This window comes from Osmerus eperlanus, chromosome 18, assembly GCF_963692335.1.
Source record: "Osmerus eperlanus chromosome 18, fOsmEpe2.1, whole genome shotgun sequence".
Taxonomy (NCBI): domain Eukaryota; kingdom Metazoa; phylum Chordata; class Actinopteri; order Osmeriformes; family Osmeridae; genus Osmerus; species Osmerus eperlanus.
The window spans coordinates 14,484,063-14,503,431 of record NC_085035.1 but is presented as its reverse complement, the minus strand read 5'-3'; the positions used below and the strand labels follow the sequence as shown (position 1 = coordinate 14,503,431).

General features: G+C 40.8%; 1 protein-coding gene across 4 annotated transcripts in view; it reads left to right on the top strand.

Moving 5' to 3' along the window:
- The window catches only part of nup214 (nucleoporin 214), a 141,017-nt gene extending 123,254 nt beyond the window's left edge, over positions 1-17,763 (top strand). For 3 of the 4 annotated variants that reach the window (XM_062484629.1, XM_062484628.1, XM_062484627.1), the window contains 3 exons: positions 7,086-7,240; positions 8,183-8,213; positions 17,631-17,763. In XM_062484629.1, coding sequence (XP_062340613.1) covers positions 7,086-7,240; positions 8,183-8,213; positions 17,631-17,661 — 217 coding nt within the window. In that variant the 3' untranslated portion in view covers positions 17,662-17,763. Of the gene's footprint in view, positions 1-7,085; positions 7,241-8,182; positions 8,214-17,630 lie in introns of those variants that run through there. The other variant, XR_009932708.1, reaches the window with a different exon arrangement.
- The last annotated feature ends 1,606 nt before the right edge of the window (positions 17,764-19,369 follow it).

Sequence of the window (19,369 nt, the reverse complement as noted above, 5' to 3'; positions counted from 1 at the left end):
CATTACTTTTTACAATTTGGGGGCGGAAACCTATGGAGGCACTGACCCTCTTAAGATTGGTCGCTTTCAACATGGAAGTTTCGAACCGTAAACTTAAGTCTGCGCAAAAGGTGTAAACAGCATAGTTTTGGTAGCTGTTGACACTTGGATCTCAAATCATGTCAAAATGGACTAGGAAAACAAAGATGAAGTGGTGAAAGAATGAAAGAATGCACTCTGCGTGAAAGCATGAGTCTGAGGATAATTTATTATTATTATTAGGATTTATTATTGTTGTTATTATTAGTCATCAATCTTAAAATCAGAATCAGAATTCGGTTTATTCGCCATGTATGTTATACAAACACGGAATTTACTGTGGCAGGAAGGTGCAAACACTAAACGTATACGAAATCTTAAATTAAGTAAAGGTACAGAAGTTTAACTATTCCTAAACAATCTAAGAATAAAAAAAATTCAATATAAAATAAAATATATATAAGAATGAGCAGCATGAGTGGTCAACATAGTGCAATAGTGCAATCAGATACTGGGTTGAATAACAAACCAAGCAGTATTTTCTGATATACATTTATTGTAATTATTATTAAAATAAATGCTACTCCAAAGTAGTACTTAACTGTACCAAATTGATCAAGAACAGCTTTCAATTTAAATGAGGTTTTCTCTTATTAGGCATTTTAGGCTAATTTTACAGAATTGTTAACAGGTTACTAAAGACACCCGTTTGAAACAAGCTGATTCTAACTACGTTGTCACTCTGGCAGTATCTTAGCTGGAATCGCGATTTAAACATTACCATCTGCAAACTGAAAATATGCTCCCCAAAGCGTAATTAAGCTTGAAATTTATTTTTGGAAAACTGGCTGATATGAGGTACATTGGAAATACGGTATTTCACACAAACATTAGTTCATACCTAAACTAGCTACTCGTATCAGGGCTCTAGACTAACCTTTTTACTAGGAGCACAGTAGCCCCTAACTGAATTTTAGGGGCACAGGCAGAACATTTTGAGGCGCACACCTTAAATCGACCTGCAACGCAATGTGTGTAGAGTAAAAATGTTTTACTGATAATGTGCTGTAGGGCTGTGTTATGGCCAAAATCTCATATCCTGATAGAGATCCTTTTTTATCCCGATAATGATACATATTAATTATTTATTATTAATAAATTGTTTAAATAAAATGACCATATAGAGAGGGCAATTTCTTTAACTCGACAGATAAAAAGTACTTATTCGATTTTTCTCATTTTTAAGGCTCAAAATTGCAGGCATTTTGGATGCATATGCTCCCGAAATGATCTGTGTGACGTGTGTATTGTGTGTAGCAGACTTCTTGTATGTAATTCAATGGACAGGTTCAAGTGTACACTGCACCTTTTAAGGGCGCAGTGAGGTCTGAGCTACATTGTGGGTAGCCAGCTACGTTTTCGGTTCAAAAGTTATCGTCTTTGTAGCCTACTTGAATAAACGACCCACAAAGCTGTGTGCCAAAAGGGAGAAGTTTGCAGACCTCCTGTCTTTCCAACTCCTTACAGGAGCATTTGTGCAAGTGCAAATAACTGTTATGTCGCAACGTGTGCTTCTGTGCGAATTGCACAGAAGGTGCCTGCTGTGAGCTGATCAAGTGGCCGGTCCACAGTTCTATCCAACGTTACATAAACTTCATCTTTAGATTCTTAATCTAAGAATCTAAAATCTTAATGCAGATTTTAGATTGGTTAATATTAGCCGTCAATCACTCCCTTTGCGAGACACAAGTGTAGAAGACGTTACCCATGTATGGCGGGCGAAAAGGGCCACGGAGAACCTGCCTAAGGACTTCTGGATAAGTAGCCTACGTCGTCACATCTACTTGTGGATTAGTATGCCGTCGCCATACTTTTAAATACATTTTAGAGTAAATTTATAGTTATAACGTTTTTGCCAGTTAATCATTTTGGAGCTTTTTGCACAGAGCAAAGGTAAGGTCAGAAGATGACTTGCCTTCTCAATGTGTCATTCATTTCCGTGTTTTGTTGTCTACCCCTTAAATTTTTCACAATTTTTCGACATTAAAAACATTTTATAGTCTGTTGACTGGGATTTCCTAAACATTCAATGGTCTAGATCCAGTTATCCAGGCAAAGCATGTAGCCTAATGTTCTTTACTTATTGTCAGGATATGGTCCTGACAATAAGGAAATTCTAGGCTATACTTGATGTTACATGTTGATGTTCAGCCTAATAAATTTAACAACTTTCAGAATTACAAGACAGGCAGTGGATATCTAATATTTTGTTGGTATTTTCTTTTTTGTAGCCTATTCTAAATGATAATTTTGTTCTTTCCTTTGTGTAGCCAAAACATTGCTTTTTAAAGACTGAAAATGGATTAATATGTGGTCTACGTGTTATTAATTCTGACCTTTTTCCCATTTTTGATGCTGCCTTAAATTAGGCATAGCCTAATAATTGTTCTAGAGCTTAAGTGACCTTACGCCCCTAAGCTACTGTGTATTAATTAGTGGTGGGCCGTTATCGGCGTTAACGCAGCGCGTTAACGCCGATCGGGTTAAAAAAAATATTGCCGTTAATCTATTCTCAAAGTTGGGTTGGGAGCTGGGTCTATACTACGCAAGCTATGATGACTTTCACCTTGATATTTTAGCGCGGATGTATACCTAGCCGAATTGCACTGTAGGGGGCGAGAACAAGTCTTCGAACCTGTGTGTATGCCATGTGTATGAAATTATCACATCAAACATGACGTGCTAACATGGATGCAGCTATGAAGCCGCCTGGTTTGCTTCAGGGAAAATGTATTTTTAAGAAGCTTCCCAATGGAAACCTCGACAAGACTAAGGTTGTTTGAACCTTGTGCTATGCGGAATTAGTTTACTGTAGGAGTTTTTCCGGTCTCAAATACCATCTAAACGCAAAGCATCCCTTAGCTAATGCGGAAGATGCCGGGCCAAGCACTGATGTAGCGCAGGGGAAGAGTCGTCGTCAAACTACGATGTTTGAGTGCAACCGAGGCAAGCCCGTCAGCACAGCTTTATCAGCCAAGCTAACTAATCTAATAAACACAAGTACATCTTATTGAACATAATTTATTTTCATCACCCATTATCATAGTAGAACAGCTTTCTCAAGCAGTTTGTGATGCATTTTGGAAACAGGAGATGAGCTCCTGGTCTAATGCGCCATCTGGCGCATTCTCAAAGACTTACTTATTGTCGTTTGACTTATTTGTCATTTATTTTCAAATGAGCCATTTTAATCTAGATTAATCTAGATTAACGCCAAGATTACAGTGAGATTAATCTAGATTAAAAAAAGTAATCTATGCCCACCACTAGTATTAACCCTGTAAATTTGTCTGCAGTTGTGTATTTAATGGTATAGAATCATGTGTTAAAGCTTAATATTATAAGCAATATCAATAGGCTAGTGACAAAAAAAATTTGTATCGTGATAATAGTCTGCTGGTTTCTGTTAGTGTAGCATCCACACAAAACATTTAAAAACCTTCACTGATGGTCTGAAGATGTTTAATTTGCTGTCTTGCACTTCTACACCAGTGCAGAAAAGTGTAGTCTGAAGTCAAAATAATAAATGATAACTCCATTAACAATAGGCTACATTCATTAGTAACTCATTTGCACCACCAAGTTAGCAAACACATCAAATAAACTCAAAACAATTAAACTACACTGTTGCCACATGTTACATTTATTCATCAGGGTTCCCGCGGGGTCTTAAAAAGTCAAATTTCGGAACTTTACATTTAAGGCCTTAAAACGTCTTAAAAACGGCCAGATTTTCATCCGAGGTCTTAAATTTCATTTAGTCAGGCCTAAAAAAGGTTTTCCCCTCGTTCATTTCCAGAACCGCTGGCCGCAGAAAGTTATGACAAAGTAGCAAAAAAAAAAGTATTGAGTCGCAGCCTACAAAGCGGAGCTCTACAAACGAAACCAGCATAACGCTGCCCTCAGAACGTTGGTTCGGTGTGTTGTAGTTCTTTCTGGGGGATATTGGTGTTGGTATATGTACACAGTGATAAAACTACAAATCCTGTTATAAATGTAATACCTGACCGCGAAATACGTCTGCGCTTCCTCAGAGTTTGTTAAAGTTCGGCTACGTGTGGAAAATGGGAAAGTGTACTTTCAACGAGACATGGCTAGATCACAGCGATTTCCGCTGTTGATTACAAGCGGTACCCAGCTCCAGGTACAAGGCTCGCTGCAAACTTTGCCCAAAAAAAACAAACAAATAAGTGCCAAAGGGAAGAACCATAAGATTATACAGTTAAACAAGTTACAATTAAACATGAACCTCAAAAATTGCATGAGTGTACCTGTAGAAAAGCAATCAACAGTAAAATATTTCACATCGAGTACAAGAATTTTAAATCAGTTACAACTAACCAACAAGAGCAACAAACTAGCATCAGGTCCAGCAAATCATTCCTAAGTACCGTTGTACTCCCGGAACAAGTGCGTCTTAAGCCTTTTCTTGAAGGTGGGGAGACAGCCAGTGTCTCTGATGGAGGTGGGGAGTTGATTCCACCATTGGGGGGCCAGACAGTAGAAGAGCTTGTGTTGGGACCGGGCGCTCTTGAGCGGTGGGACCACCAGACGGTTGTCTCAAGAAGACTGGCTACCCATCAAGATGATGGGTAGCCAGTGAAGGGAGATGAGGAGCGGGGTAACATGGGTGCGTCTGGGTAGGTTGAAGCCCAGGCGGGTCGCTGCGTTTTGAATCCTCTGGAGAGGGCGGGTTACGCATGCTGGGAGACCGGCGAGCAGCGAGTTGCAGTAGTCCAACTTTGAGAGGACAAGTGCTTGGACTAGAAGCTCGGTGGAATGCTCAGACAAGTATCTCCTGATTTTCCGGATGTTGTAGAGGGTGAATCTACACGACCGGGAGACTGCAGCGATGTGGGCTGTGAGGGAGAGCTCGTCATCCATGGTCACCCCGAGGTTCCTGGCAGAGGATGAAGGGGTCACCGTCGCAGATCCCAGGGTGATTGAGAGATCGTGGGAGATGGAGGGCTTGGCCGGGATGATGAGGAGTTATGTTTTGGCGAGGTTCAGCTGGAGGTGGTGCTCGGTCATCCAGGCGGAGATGTCTGCGAGGCAGGCCTCGATCCTAGCTGAGATCCCCGGATCAGTCGGGGGGAACGACAGGTACAGTTGCGTGTCGTCAGCGTAGCAGTGGTAGGAGAAGCCATGGGAGGTGATGATTGGTCCAAGTGAGGTGGTGTACAGGCAGAAGAGGAGGGGTCCAAGAACAGAGCCCTGTAGGACACCAGTGGAGAGCTGGCGGGGGCCTGACACTTTGCCTCCCCAGGAGACCTGGTAGGATCTTCCTGACAGGTAAGAAGAGATCCACTGAAGTGCAGTGCCAGTGATGCCCATCTCAGCAAGTCTGGCGAGCAGAATATGATGGCTGACCGTATCAAATGCTGCAGAAAGGTCCAGCAGAATGATGACGGATGACCTTGAAGCCGCTCTGACAAACTGGAGGGCAATGGTGACTGAGAGGAGGGCAGTTTCTGTGGAGTGGCCAGTCTTGAAGCCCGATTGGTTGGGGTCAAGCAGGTTGTTCTGGGAAATAATCAAATACAAGCAATATAACAAATTCAATTAATAATGGAAACTTTACAAGCATGAAACGCACTGTATTGTGGTCACCTAGACTTTTCCAGGTTGTGCTTCAGTGAAAGCACGGTTTCTTCAGTAGAATTTGTATATCCACTGTAACAATGAGACAAAGGAACACCAACAAAATGTGAATAGCCTACAAACTGAGCATACTACAGGCTATGCACAGTTACCTACTCTATAGTTCTCAATAAAGACATTTGAACATATATGAAACATGTAGCCTATTGCACGATTTGATTTCACACTGGTGACTGGACACAGTGACGTACTTAGCAGGTGTGTTGTTGTTTGGCGACATATATAGTGACGACGTGTCTCACACGGCTTAAAAGTGACATACTTATCTCAGACGTACTTCGTAGACATATGGTTTTAAAATACTTTCGAACATGCGTCCGAAAGAAGGTAGACGCCAGTCTCTCGTTTGCAGTCCTTTTCAGTCCCATTCAAAATCTACAACGTGTGACGGTGACGTATGGTTAGGCTGCTCCTTCTCCTGGTTATCCTTAAATTGTCCCTTTTCGCCCACCATACCCACGAAGTTTAATAATCACTCACGGACCCTATCCCCTCACACACATTGGCCAACTCTGGCAGACTTGCTCCCTCCTTGTTTTTCAACATGGAAAAAAAGAAAAGTCGAATTTGCGGCGTGCCCCCTCCAAAATTACCTCCCGTCCCCTAAAAGTATGGCAAAATATATATAATTAAGCTATATATTCCTACAACAAAAAAAACGATGCGTGAGATAAAGCTGTTTTCATACATAATTGTATGTGTATACAGGCAATTCGATTCTTGCTCGTTGCCTCAAGTTTGATTCATTGTCGACAATTTTGCGCCAAGTTTCCCTTGTTTTTTACACCTGATTACCTGTCTGAGTACACTACATCCACAGGCAGCGACTACATTCGCTTATTCGCTCCTTGCAAGCGGCTCTGTGTGGTGCTGGGAATAGCATGTACTTCCTTGCATATACTGTGCTAGCTGTGTTATCCTAGCTAGTTTTGTTTTGACGTGATACACATCTCACGATTCAATATGTATTGTTACACGCCTTATTCATAGCCTTAACCGGGATTATGGATTAACTAAAAGATGATACTATGGCTTAATATTTCAAGCTGGCATCTGCTAAATGCTGTTCACTAATGTAGTTTGCTAATATGAGCTAATTAGCTAATAAAACCTCGGGGAAAGAAATGTCCTCTACACTTTTTAATAACTTAAAGCCTCTAACCCTTAATACCAATGCCTAGGTTCGAATCCAACTATTTCCTGCACAGCTTCCCCCTCTCCCTTCCTACTTTCCTGTCTCTCTCCAACTTGTGAAAAATATGAACCATAAATATATAGCAAATATTGTTTGGTATTGCAAGAGTCCACATGATGTTTTCTGCATCTTTTGTCTCTCCTTTTCACAGCTTTGCATCACCACAGAGCGGGCCAACGTTTGGTTCTCTAGCCAGTCAGAGTGCAGCGCCGTCGTTCAGCAGCCTGGCTCAGCAGCAGCCTGCTTCAGGGTTCGGAGCTCCCCAGCCTGGCGGTTTTTCGGGCTTTGGACAGTCTGGAGCGGGAGGTCAGTATTTGTGCAGTATTATATTGCTCTTAGTTAGGGTTGGGTATCAAGAACCGGTTCAATTTTTCAACCTGTTCCAAATTTCCAAGTACCGTGGATTACATAAGACATTCGCATTTCGATTCCTCACTTCGGTTTCTAACTTTATTACGAAGGGTATTACGATCCCTCTGTGGAATTTTTCCATAGATAAAATTGCTAATTTGCAAGAGGTTTCTCCCTCACTGTTGCATGTACTCCCCCGGTTGAGTCTTTCACATGGCTACAAGCTGATTGGTCGACTTTACAGCTGAAATATAAAGCCAAAATGTTTCTAGCCTAGGCTACTGCCTCTCCACCGAGTATCAGACCCCAGATAGATTGCGGCTAGTCTGGGTTGTTGTATGTTTTGTAAACTGCAAAGGCAGCTCGGGTCCAAGACGGATTCGAGAGACCACAGATAGTGCGGCTAGTCTGTTTTTTTTATATTTTTTGGAAACTGCAAAGGCAGCTCGAGTCTAAGACGGACTCGAGACACCACAAAGACTGCGGCTTATATGTGCTTTTGATTCCCGCAAAGACTGCGGCTTGTTTTTAGTTTTGTTACATTTTAATTTTTTATGTATTTATTTCTATTACTTTTATCACTTGTATTATTGTTTTTATTATTATTGTTTATTGATTTTATGGAAAGCACATTGAGCTGCAATTCTTGTATGAAATGTGCTATATAAATAAAGCCTTATTATTATCAGAATGGGGAAGAAATGGGATTTAAGTTACTTTGAATGTGGCATGGTGCAACGTGGCGCAAATACTATGGTCATTCTGCTGACGTTTTATAACAGTTCTTATCCTTGTGGCCAGCCAGCACAAATAAAATTGGGTTGTTGAAAAACACAATACTGACTTTTTTATGATGTATTGATGGGAATTGTAAATTGTCGTCTTCTTTTGTTACAGCCTTTTCTGGAGGATTTGGTTCCACCAATCCGTGAGTATTTACATTTACATTTATTCATTTAGCAGGCACTTTTATCCAAAGCGACCTCCAAGAGAGAGCTTTACAAAGTGCATAGGTCACTGATAATAACAACAAGATAGCCACAAAAACATTGCGAGTAGCCAAAACATGAAGCACACATTGTGAACAACCAAAGTATGTGCCAAAGGGAAGAACTATAAGAGCATGTAGTTAAACAAGTTACAATTAAACAACATGAACTGCTAAAAGTGCAAGTGTACCTGTGGAAAAAGCAAGCAACAATAATAAAAACAATATATCACAGCAAGTACAAAAATTGCAAGTGTACCTGTAGAAAAAACATAACAATAACAACTAGAGAGAGTACAATTTCTGGGGAAATTGTAGGGTGTGCTTGCTTGCGTCGGTTGCACAGGGGTCCGTTTTTTTATTACATTTTTACAACTGATATTCCTGTGTATTTTATATAAAAATGCATACTTATTATTTATAAAGATTACATAGATTTAAAAGCATCTTTTTTTTGCTGCTCATTTACAACTCAAAATACGAGTGAAGCGTAGAATGAAATAGATGGCTTCTCATTTCCCCTGCAAGAGGCAGCCTCATAGCTGAATCAAAACGAATAAATTTGGCAGTAAAAATGGACTTAATCTCTATGACTTAAATGTCCTTTTAAGTTTTTCCCTTCTTGTGATATTTTCAGGCATTTAGCCTACTCATATTCATTCATTAATAAAGAACCCCCTTTGAAGACTATTCAACGACGTTACCGGCAGTAGAAGATGGAATCGCGATTCAAACAGTACCATCTGCTAACTGAAAATATGCCCCAAAAACTTAAATAAGCTTGACATTTATTTAGTGGAAAATCGCTCATTCATAAAAAGCTCACTGGTAGCGATCATTGTCAGTAACAACGCAAAATGCGATATAGCCCTGTGTGGAGAAGCTGCCCCGGTAAATTGTACTACTACGGTACAGTACTAGACTACTGCTGTGTTCGTCTTGGTAGCGATTGCGTTGGTTGAATTTGATTGAACGTCCCGTTGTACGGTTTAGGCTGAAATTAATTATTTTCATGAACAGATTGATAAAGTTTAGGCTGTGGCAATGAAGTTCGGGTTAGTAGTCAGATAGTTTCACCTACTGAAAGACTTTTGATTTAAGTAAGGGGAGTGCCGAACATGTTCTGTCGCCGTTTGACTTCCTAAACAGCTGTGGAGATGTTTTTGTTAGCTACTCACTAGTGTCTCGGGTAGGCTACAGCGTTGCAGTGAGCTACACTGGTTTGAAACCACAGGTAATGGTAATTTCACCAACAAATCGTTTACTAATGTCAGAATAAATCCTACAACGAAAATGTATTTGTGAGGAATGTTTATTTTAATGATTGAAAACAGATACGTCATAGACCACTGTAGTATGTGTTGCCCGGGCAACACAGGCTAATGTCATTTTGCTAATACTTCAGTGAAATAGTAGACTACTGTTTCCGAAAGTAGATGTACTTCCTTAATAATATCAGCTTATATTGTACATTACACATCACAATTGTGTGTCATATCACAAAGTAAAATTAGTAAATAGTTATCACCCTGGCCATTTATGCTTGTGGCGTTTCTGCAGCTGCCTTGCAGTAAAGCAGTTAGCTTAGCTATCTCCCAGAAGTTAACAAGCTGCTAAACTAATGTTCTGCTAGAGGTAGTCACGCGAGTTTTCGTGACGTTAGTAATGTCAGTGACTGGCTAGCAAATTAGCCACCGTTAGCTTCACTTTTCGCCACAAAAACTTAACTTGAGCCTAAACCATGCAACGGAACGTAAATCCCAATAGAAGCAACTCAATCGCTACCAAGACGAAACTTTTGACACCTAGGTTGTCTATGTAGGCCAAATATTGACTGAGTTTTAGGGGGGCAAAAAGAATAATAAAAATAATAATATATATGTGAGAGAACAAAGGTTGTGCCCTTGCCGAAGGCAAAGCACACCCAATAATAAAAACAATATATCACAGCGAGTACAAAAATTTAAATCAGTTACCACTAACCACAAGACAAGTCTTTAAGCAAGTCATTGTGATCCTTGAGGAAACTAACATCGGGTCAAGCGAACCATTCCTAAGTACCGTTGTACTCCCGGAACAAGTGCATCTTGAGCCTTTTCTTGAAGGTGGAGAGACAGTCAGTGTCTCTGATGGAGGTGGGGAGTTGATTCCACCACTGGGGGGCCAGACAGGAGAATAGCTTGTGTTGGGACCGGGCGGTCTTGAGCGGTGGGACCACCAGGCGGTTGTCTGAAGAAGACCGTAGGTGACGGGTGGGGGTGTAAGGCTGCAGGAGAGACTTGATGTAGACGGGTGCAGTCCCGTTCACTGCTCGGAAGGTCAGTACCAGGGTCTTGAATCTGATACGGGCCATGATAGGTAGCCAGTGGAGAGGGTTTAGCCGGGATGATGAGAAGTTCTGTTTTGGCGAGGTTCAGTTGGAGGTGGTGCTCGGTCATCCAGGCGGAGATGTCTGTGAGGCAGGCCTCAATCCTAGCTGAGATCCCCGGATCGGTCGGGGGGAATGACAGGTACAGCTGCGTGTCGTCAGCGTAGCAGTGGTAGGAGAAGCCATGGGAGGTGATGATTGGTCCAAGTGAGGTGGTGTACAGAGAGAAGAGGAGGGGTCCAAGGACGGAGCCCTGTGGGACACCAGTGGAGAGCTGGCGAGGGCCTGACAGTTTGCCTCCCCAGGAGACCTGGTAGGATCTTCCCGACAGGTAGGATGAGATCCACTGGAGTGCAGTGCCAGTGATCCCCATCTCAGAAAGTCTGGAGAGCAGGATCTGGTGGTTAACCGTATCAAATGCTGCAGAAAGGTCCAGCAGAATGATGACGGATGACCTGGAAGCCGCTCTGGCAGACTGGAGGGCAATGGTGACTGAGAGGAGGGCAGTTTCTGTGGAGTGGCCAGTCTTGAAGCCCGATTGGTTGGGGTCAAGCAGGTTGTTCTGAGAGAGAAAGTTTGACAGTTGGTTAGATACAGCACGTTCAATTGTTTTTGAAAAGAAGGATAACAGTGATACTGGTCTGTAGTTCTGGAGGACGGCAGGGTTAAGGGAGGGTTTTTTGAGTAGAGGGGTAACTCTAGCCTGTTTGAAGGCAGAGGGGAAGGTGCCGGAGGTAAGAGAGGAGTTTAGGACATGGAGAAGAAAAGTTATGATGGTTTGAAAGAGAGGGGAGGGGATAGGATCAAGGGGACAGGAGGTGGGGCGATGAGAGAGATTGAGGTCAGAGATCTCTGCCTCAGGGGAGAAAAAGAGTTTAGACATTTAGTTGGGTCAGTCATGGAGGGTGAGAGGGTAGGAAAGGTGGGTTTAGGTAACCGACTGCTAATGTCGGCGACTTTTTTCTCAAAGAAGGAGGAGAAGTCGTCTGCTGTCAGGGTGGAGGGAGGGGGTGGGGGAGGTGGGTTAAGAAGGGTGGAGAAGGTAGAAAAAAAATTGTGGGGGTTTGAAGCGGAATTAATTTTGTTCAGAAAGTAGAGGGTTTTAGCACCAGTTATGTGAGAAGAGAAGGATTTGAGGAGGGAGTGATACTTAACAAGGTCGAGACCGCCTTTGGACTTGCGCCATCTCCTCTCAGCTGGCCGAAGGGTGGACCGTTCTTCACGAATAATATCCGTAAGCCACGGGCAGGAGGGAGAAGATCACGCAGGCCTGGTTGACAGGGGACAGAGAGAGTCAAGTGATGCAGTTAAAGTGTTTAACAAGGTGTGGTGGCAGTGTTAGTGGGGTGGGACGAGAACTCGTCAATGGGAGGGAGGGAGGATGTTACAATAGAGGAGAAATGGGAGGGGGATAGGGAGCGGAGGTTGCGCCGGACAGTTACAAAGGGAGGGGAGGTAGGAGGAGTTGGAGGGAGAGAGACAGAGAATTGGATAAAGTATGAGTTGTTGCATGTGTGCATGCATGTCTGGAAGAGTGTTTAGGTTTTTCAAGTGTAAAAGCATCAGTTAAGCTGTACAACTTCCTAACCCATACAATATACCCCATGCCTGCCAGTCTTGCAGAAGTTTGGAATACATGTGGCTAGTTCCGAACATCGTTCGTTATCACTCCACCTCTTCTTCCCTCCTTCATTCTTTCTCCTATCTACACCAGTGGTTCTCAACAGGTCTAATCTCAGGACCCGCATTTGTCCTTGGTCATTAAGTCAATTGTGTAAACACAATTTAATTTCCGAACCATTATAATTAATTTCACAAAACTAATTGTGCAGTAATCTACAATGTGTATTCGTATTGTTCAAAACATGAAGCAAACGGTATTCTTCACACAATGTATAGTGAGGTAATCGCAGTGCACTTCATGCACTGATAAAAACTAACACGAGTTACAAATCCCTGCATGTGTGTGTGGAATTTTGGAACTTTCCCGAGGCGCGTAGATTCACAAATTCATTTTTTCTAAAAGATTCTCTGCAGCCCATCAGATGTCTCTTCCAATTTTAGCCAATCACATTAACGTGTCTATGTGGACTACAGCAACCCGCCAAAATAACGGACATTGTCTCCTTGAGATCACAAGCAATGTCGTCTGGTAGCTTCCCACCAAATGTAAGTGAAATATAGCTTGTTAATCTTATTTAACCGATTATCATACTTGATTGAATATTCTTGAGAATGGCAGGATCCATGTTTAGTCATTTTTTGTGTTTTATTGTTGTATTGTCAAAGAATTGTCCTACATGTTAGGGAGTGCAGTTCCAAGCGAGCGCTGTGTCCTTGGGCCGAGACCCACCGTGGCTTCACAGTCATTTGATTGGTTTGCAATTGTGGTCAATCACAGAACTGGGTGGGACCCTCACCCGATGCATGCTAGAGTAACAAAAACAAAAAGCACGGAGGCCTGTCCGTGACCTGTGAAGAGAAACTTGTATGCTAAACTTGTATTTAGCCTTTTCTGTGTAACTGGAGCCTAGCTAACGGTTTCCAAGAAGTTATCTTTACATCATAGGATTTCTATAAAACTTTGATGAGGTTGATGTCTAACATTCACAAGCTACATAGCATAATATTGACCACCTCTGGTTGCAGAAGGCTTTAAACCACACATTTCACTTTCACGCAATTTCCCTGCCTGCCGCCGTTAAGTTTAAGGGTGTATTTACATGACAACAATGTACGAAATACTGAAAAGTTTTGGGTATAGACAGATGCGCGAAAACAATTAAAAACGCTGTTTTCTGTATGCATGGCCAGTAGTTGGCAATGTCACTTTGTAAAGAAACATTACGCACCTGTGCATATAAGCATTCTTCCACAGAGTGGATTATAGTTTAGAAAGTCTCACACGTTATTTTGAAGTACTTACGACATCATCGTTTTCACAAGTTCGCATTTTAGTGTGTTTACACAAGACAATGGTGGTTTTATTTGCACTTTGAAACCCGTTTGCAGGCCCCAAAATGCTGCTGTTGTGTAAATGAACAGCCAAACCGCATACAAAGTTCTGTTTTTAGTTGAATACATTGTTGAAGTCTGTCTGAATACATGATTTACGTTCAGAGGAAGACATGAAGTAAACTGCACCAAAGTTATGGCAAGCAGAACATATTTTAAGTTGTTGTACTAAATAGAACAACGAAAATATATGTATTTACCGGTTAGCATTAATTCAAAAAAACATTACTGTTCCAGAACAGGCAAAAAAATCTGGTTTTGTTTTTGTTTCTAACAAAATATCAATTGTTTCTGGTTTTTGTTCCTTGAACTGGTTCAAAACCTTGGTTTAAACATTGAAGTACCAGCCAGGCTAATTTACATTTATGCATTTAGCAGACGCTTTTATCCAAAGCGACTTCCAAGAGAGATTTTTACAAAAGAGCATAGGTCACTGATCATAACAACGACCCAAACATTGCGAGCAGCCAAAACATGAAGCATACATTGTGAAAAACCAAAGAAGTGCCAAAGGAAAGAACCATAAGGGCATGCAGTTAAACAAGTTAACATTAAACATGAAACTCAAAGTGCAAGTAATTAATGTAGCGTTCTGTTTAATATGCAGCTATCGTCTCATTGTTATACCTTTTGTAAGTAATTTACCTACAATTGTTAGTAGCTGTTTGTTATGGTGTAAACCAGGGGTGTCAAACTCATTTTCACCAAGGGCCACATCAGCATTATGGTTGCCCTAAAAGGGCCAGTTGTAACTACGATGTAACAATGTTTACAATGTAAAAATATAGTTTTTTAGCTGTAGCTTTTGTGAACATATTCTGCTGCGATTGCAGTCCGCCTTTTAATTCTTGGACAATCTGCTGTTTTTCTTAAAGGCTAAATTTGGCATATTTATCTCTGTGTTTGGTGTCTAAAGGCCGACGGAGATTCTACTCTTTAACGACCGACATCGCCTCATAACACAAAATACATCGTTTTTTCTCCTTGAAGGACAAACATGTATTCGCTTTCCCATCTTTTTGAAATTGCCTTCCATCCAGGGCTGGATGCAGCCTGCTTTGACTGGGGGTGTGTGAACATTTCTGGGGGGTATCATGATTACAGAAAGGGATTGTATTATTTTTTATATTGTGTTGTGTTAATCAGGCGTGGAGCCAGGCGTTATATATATAACATTCGAGGATTAGCCCAAACCTAGGACGTATTCTGGATTTGATGTTATGCTAGATAGGGACTTCCACAGTTAATGCGAAATAGCTTTTTGAACTTAATGTAAAATAAACATTGCCGTTATCCAATTGGTAAAACCTTGTCTGGTGAAGGTGATGTCTTTATCATTTCTGTCTCCAAATTGTCATCAGGGGAAGCAGAAACATCTAGCTTGGCTGAGTACTCTAACCAAGTTCGAGAGCGATACCAACTTGGGTTGAATTCCCGAGGACCTTGGCTGAAAATGCACATGGGGTATGTTTGCAGACCCGGCTGCATTGGAGTGCTGTTATTCAAACCATGCTCACCTTCACCCACAGTTAAACTTGGAACTTTGCGTTAAAAACTGATGTGTGTATACACTACTTTCTAAAGGCGGGATGTCGTCACTTTTCCGTAACATAATCAAAATGCATTGTGAGAGATGTCGTTTATGGTCAATAGACACTGTAAAGCAGCGTAGACTTATTTCAATACACCATTTAAGCTCCCGCTTGAGGTTGACACATGGTGTAAAACCTACAAGAGGTTGAAGGGACCTAGTGTTGTTCCAATGGCATGTCACATGGCTATCGATGTGGAAAATATCACTGGCACTTTGTCGTCTGGTATCAGGCGTCTCCCACCGTGAGGGAATGTGTAGCTACTGTGAAGGGGTCCTGGAATGTAAGGGTCGCTCCATGAAACCTGCCACAAACTGGCCTCTGAAATGGTGGCATTTGTTTTACTGATGTGATTGTGTACATGCACATTGTAGTTGTATCAATGGACTACATAGTCTCCTTCAATCTTTTACTCTATGGCTTTCTCTCTAAGACCTTACTTACAATGATGATTTCTTGGTCTGGAGGCTTAATGAAAAGTAAGTCATCAAACTAGGAAAGACTATTTGATGTTTTGTGGTCTCCCTTGGCATTAAATTATGGATAAGATCATTTTGAAGCAAATGGCAATTGGAGTAAAATATATGCGTGTGTGTGTGTATATATATATATATATGTATATTATAAAGAGGTTTACCATAACTTATCCACACGTTGATGGTGCCTGCTCCCTCAATACACCTTTCTCTCTTCCTTTCCTTCGTCCTCTTTCTCTGTGTCATTGCCTCTCATCAACCGAGGGAACAGACCAGACACTCGTGGGGGTGGCAGCTGTTGTAGAGGAATCTAGATAAAAATAACCCCCGGCCCCCCCCCCCCATACTTCTTTTTATGGGTAAATGATTAGCATTGTTAACACTAGCCCTCTGACTATATTGGTCATGTCTTGCTCTTCATGTCAGAGCCTTGACTCATGTTACAAAAAAATAACCACCAACTGGTTTACAGACAAAGTATAACAAAGGGGGTGACTTCTGAAGAGTCAACTATTGTTGGTCTATGTATTTGCCCTGTAAGCACTTTGGCGCCTCATATCCATAGCAGTTGTATAATTTTAGATTACGTTATTATGTGCTTATGTGGGTAAGATTGATGTCACTGGCTGGAAGAGCTTACTTGCTCAACAGCTGTAATTTCATCACAGCTTGATGTGATTGTCTTTTCTGTAGGCATTAGAGCTTCAAAATATTGAATACATAAATGAAAATACTTTGAAGCTCTGATGCCTACAGAAATATGGGGTACGACAAGGTAAAGAAACAGTTTGGGTCTGTAACCACAATGTTATTGCACATAACCTCTATTAAGTCTTATAAAAGTAGAGACTGGGAATTGGGCCGATTAATTTGGACAGATGGATTGGTAGACAGATGTTAGAATAGTTGGTATAAATTGTAATTAGTACTCACTATTGAGTAATGTAACTATCTGGCTAGCAGCTTATGTTATTATGCAATGGAATCCAAGCACTTTTTGTCAACAGGTTCACATTGCTGTCCAAATGTGTTAACAAACCAAACATTTTGTGTGACTTTCAGAAATCCATGTATAATGAAAAAAAGATTATCATAATTGATTTTATTTTTTATTTCAGATTGTTTGAAATGGTTGGCATAAATTGTGACTAAGATGCATTTTCTCTAGTGCTGTCAGTTAAACGCGTTATTAACGACGTTAACGCAAACCCATTTTAACGGCGTCAATTTTTTTATCGCGAGATTTACGTTCTTTTTGGCCTAGCAAACATTGTAGTTTTTTTCACATGCTGTTGCAAAAACTACTGATGTTAGAAAAACTACAACACCACACCGGATCTAGCGAGATGCCGAAATGGATGCCAATAAGATTCTGAATGGAAAGTTTACTTTTAAAAAGTTGTTTTTTTGACTGGATGTGACTGAGAGCAGGAACAATGGCCTGTGTGCCCTCAGGAGACTTAAAAGGAATTACATGCAAGCATTTCATATTTTGTCACCGTCTGTGTGAGGATATGCCAGGCAAGTCAGCTGTGCCCTCTTACACAGACTAATGCTGACTAGTTGGACGGAGACGCTGTCAGCTGTAGAGCAAAAGCACATAAATAAAATAGATAGACATATCTATCTAAAATAGATAACATAGATAAAATAAGAGGTGTCAATATGCAATGATGGGATGCTCTTTGTAGGGGAGGATTTCATACCAGCCTCTTCTCCTGGCAGAACTGTGACCAAACACTTTGTAGGTGTTAAGGCTAATAGCCAAACTACTATATTTCTAGCTGATTTAGGAGACCAAAAATAAACAGGTCCAGAAAGTAAGCAAATGTCATCTAGGCATGTCAACAAGGCTGTCTTAGCATGGATGTTCTTAAGTCTAACTGATGTTTTTGTACTTTTCCAGACTCACTCCAAGATGGCCTGGACTACAATGAGACTACTTTCTTTTTATGTTTTCACCTTGAGCTGCATAATATTTCCAAATGTCTGTAACATTCATGTTAAGAAATGAACCAAATAAAACACATGTATTTTGATTGTGGTTATGTTATTTTCAACCTTCAACTTGGCAAATGTAAAATATACATATTTGTGAGGTTCACAGGATTGTTTTATCTTTCCAGTTCAGCTTTGTTTCCATCCCACTAAAAAACGTTAACAGTTTTCATGTCAATACAGTGCATGTTATCAGACCATCAGAGTGGAAACAAGACCTTGATCAGTTTACAGTCTTGTAACACCATCTTAAATGGCTTTACTTAATCCATCTATCGATTTTTTTCTATGAGAGATAAAGAACCAGTCTCATACTGTACTTGGCCATGTGTAGGTATGTCTTATCTATTTTATGACTAGGAAGCAGATTAATTGTTGGCTTGCAGAGCACAAGGACCCAATGCACTGTGTAAGTAAACATTTTCATTGGCCACATATACAGGTGCATCTCAATAAATTAGAATATCGTCAAAAAGTTGATTTATTTCAGTTCAATTTCAATTCGATTCAAAAAGTGAAACTCCTATATTATATAGATTCATTACACACAGACTAATATATTTCAAGTGTTCATTAGGGTTCGTCCGGTAGGAGGGAACCTATTGTTTTTGTTAGTATTCTTATTAGGGTTCCTCCGGTAGGAAGGAACCTATTGTTTTTGTTAGTATTCTTATTATTAGGGTTCCTCCGGTAGGAGGGAACCTATTGTTTTTGTTAGTATTCTTATTATTAGGGTTCCTCCGGTAGGACGGAACCTATTATTTTTGTTAGTATTCTTATTATTAGGGTTCCTCCGGTAGGAGGGAACCTATTGTTTTTGTTAGTATTCTTATTATTAGGGTTCCTCCGGTAGGAGGGAACCTATTGTTTTTGTTAGTATTCTTATTAGGGTTCCTCCGGTAGGAGGGAACCTATTGTTATTGTTGGTATTCTTATTGGGTGTGCTTTGCCTTCAGCAAGGGCACAACCTTTGTTCTCTCACATATATATTATTATTATTATTCTTTTTGCCCCCCTAAAACTCATTCAATATTTGGCCTACATAGACAAAGTAGGTGTCAAAAGTTTCGTCTTGGTAGCGATTGAGTTGCTTCTATTGGAATTTACGTTCCGTTGCATGGTTTAGGCTCAAGTTAAGTTTTTGTGGCGAAAAGTGAAGCTAACGGTGGCTAATTGCTAGCCACAGTCACTGACGTTACTAACGTCACTAACGTCACGAAAACACGCGTGACTACCTTAGGCAGAACATTCGTTTCGCATCTGTTAACTTGGGGGATAGCTAGGCTAACTATAGCTTTACTGCAAGGCAGCTGCAGAAACGCCACAAGCAAAGAGGCCAGGGTGATAACTATTTACTCATTTTACTTTGTGATATGACACACAATTGTCATGTGTAATGTACAGTATAAGCTGATATTATTAAGGAAGTACATCTACTTTCGGAAACAGTAGTCTACTATTTCACTGAAGGATTAGCATCATGACATTAGCCTGTGTTGCCCGGGCAACACATACTACAGTGGTCTATGATGTAGCGTTATCTGTTTTCAATCGTTAAAATAAACATTCCTCACATTTCGTTGTAGGGTTTATTCTGACATTAGTAAACGATTTGTTGGTGAAATTACTATTACCTGTGGTTTCAAA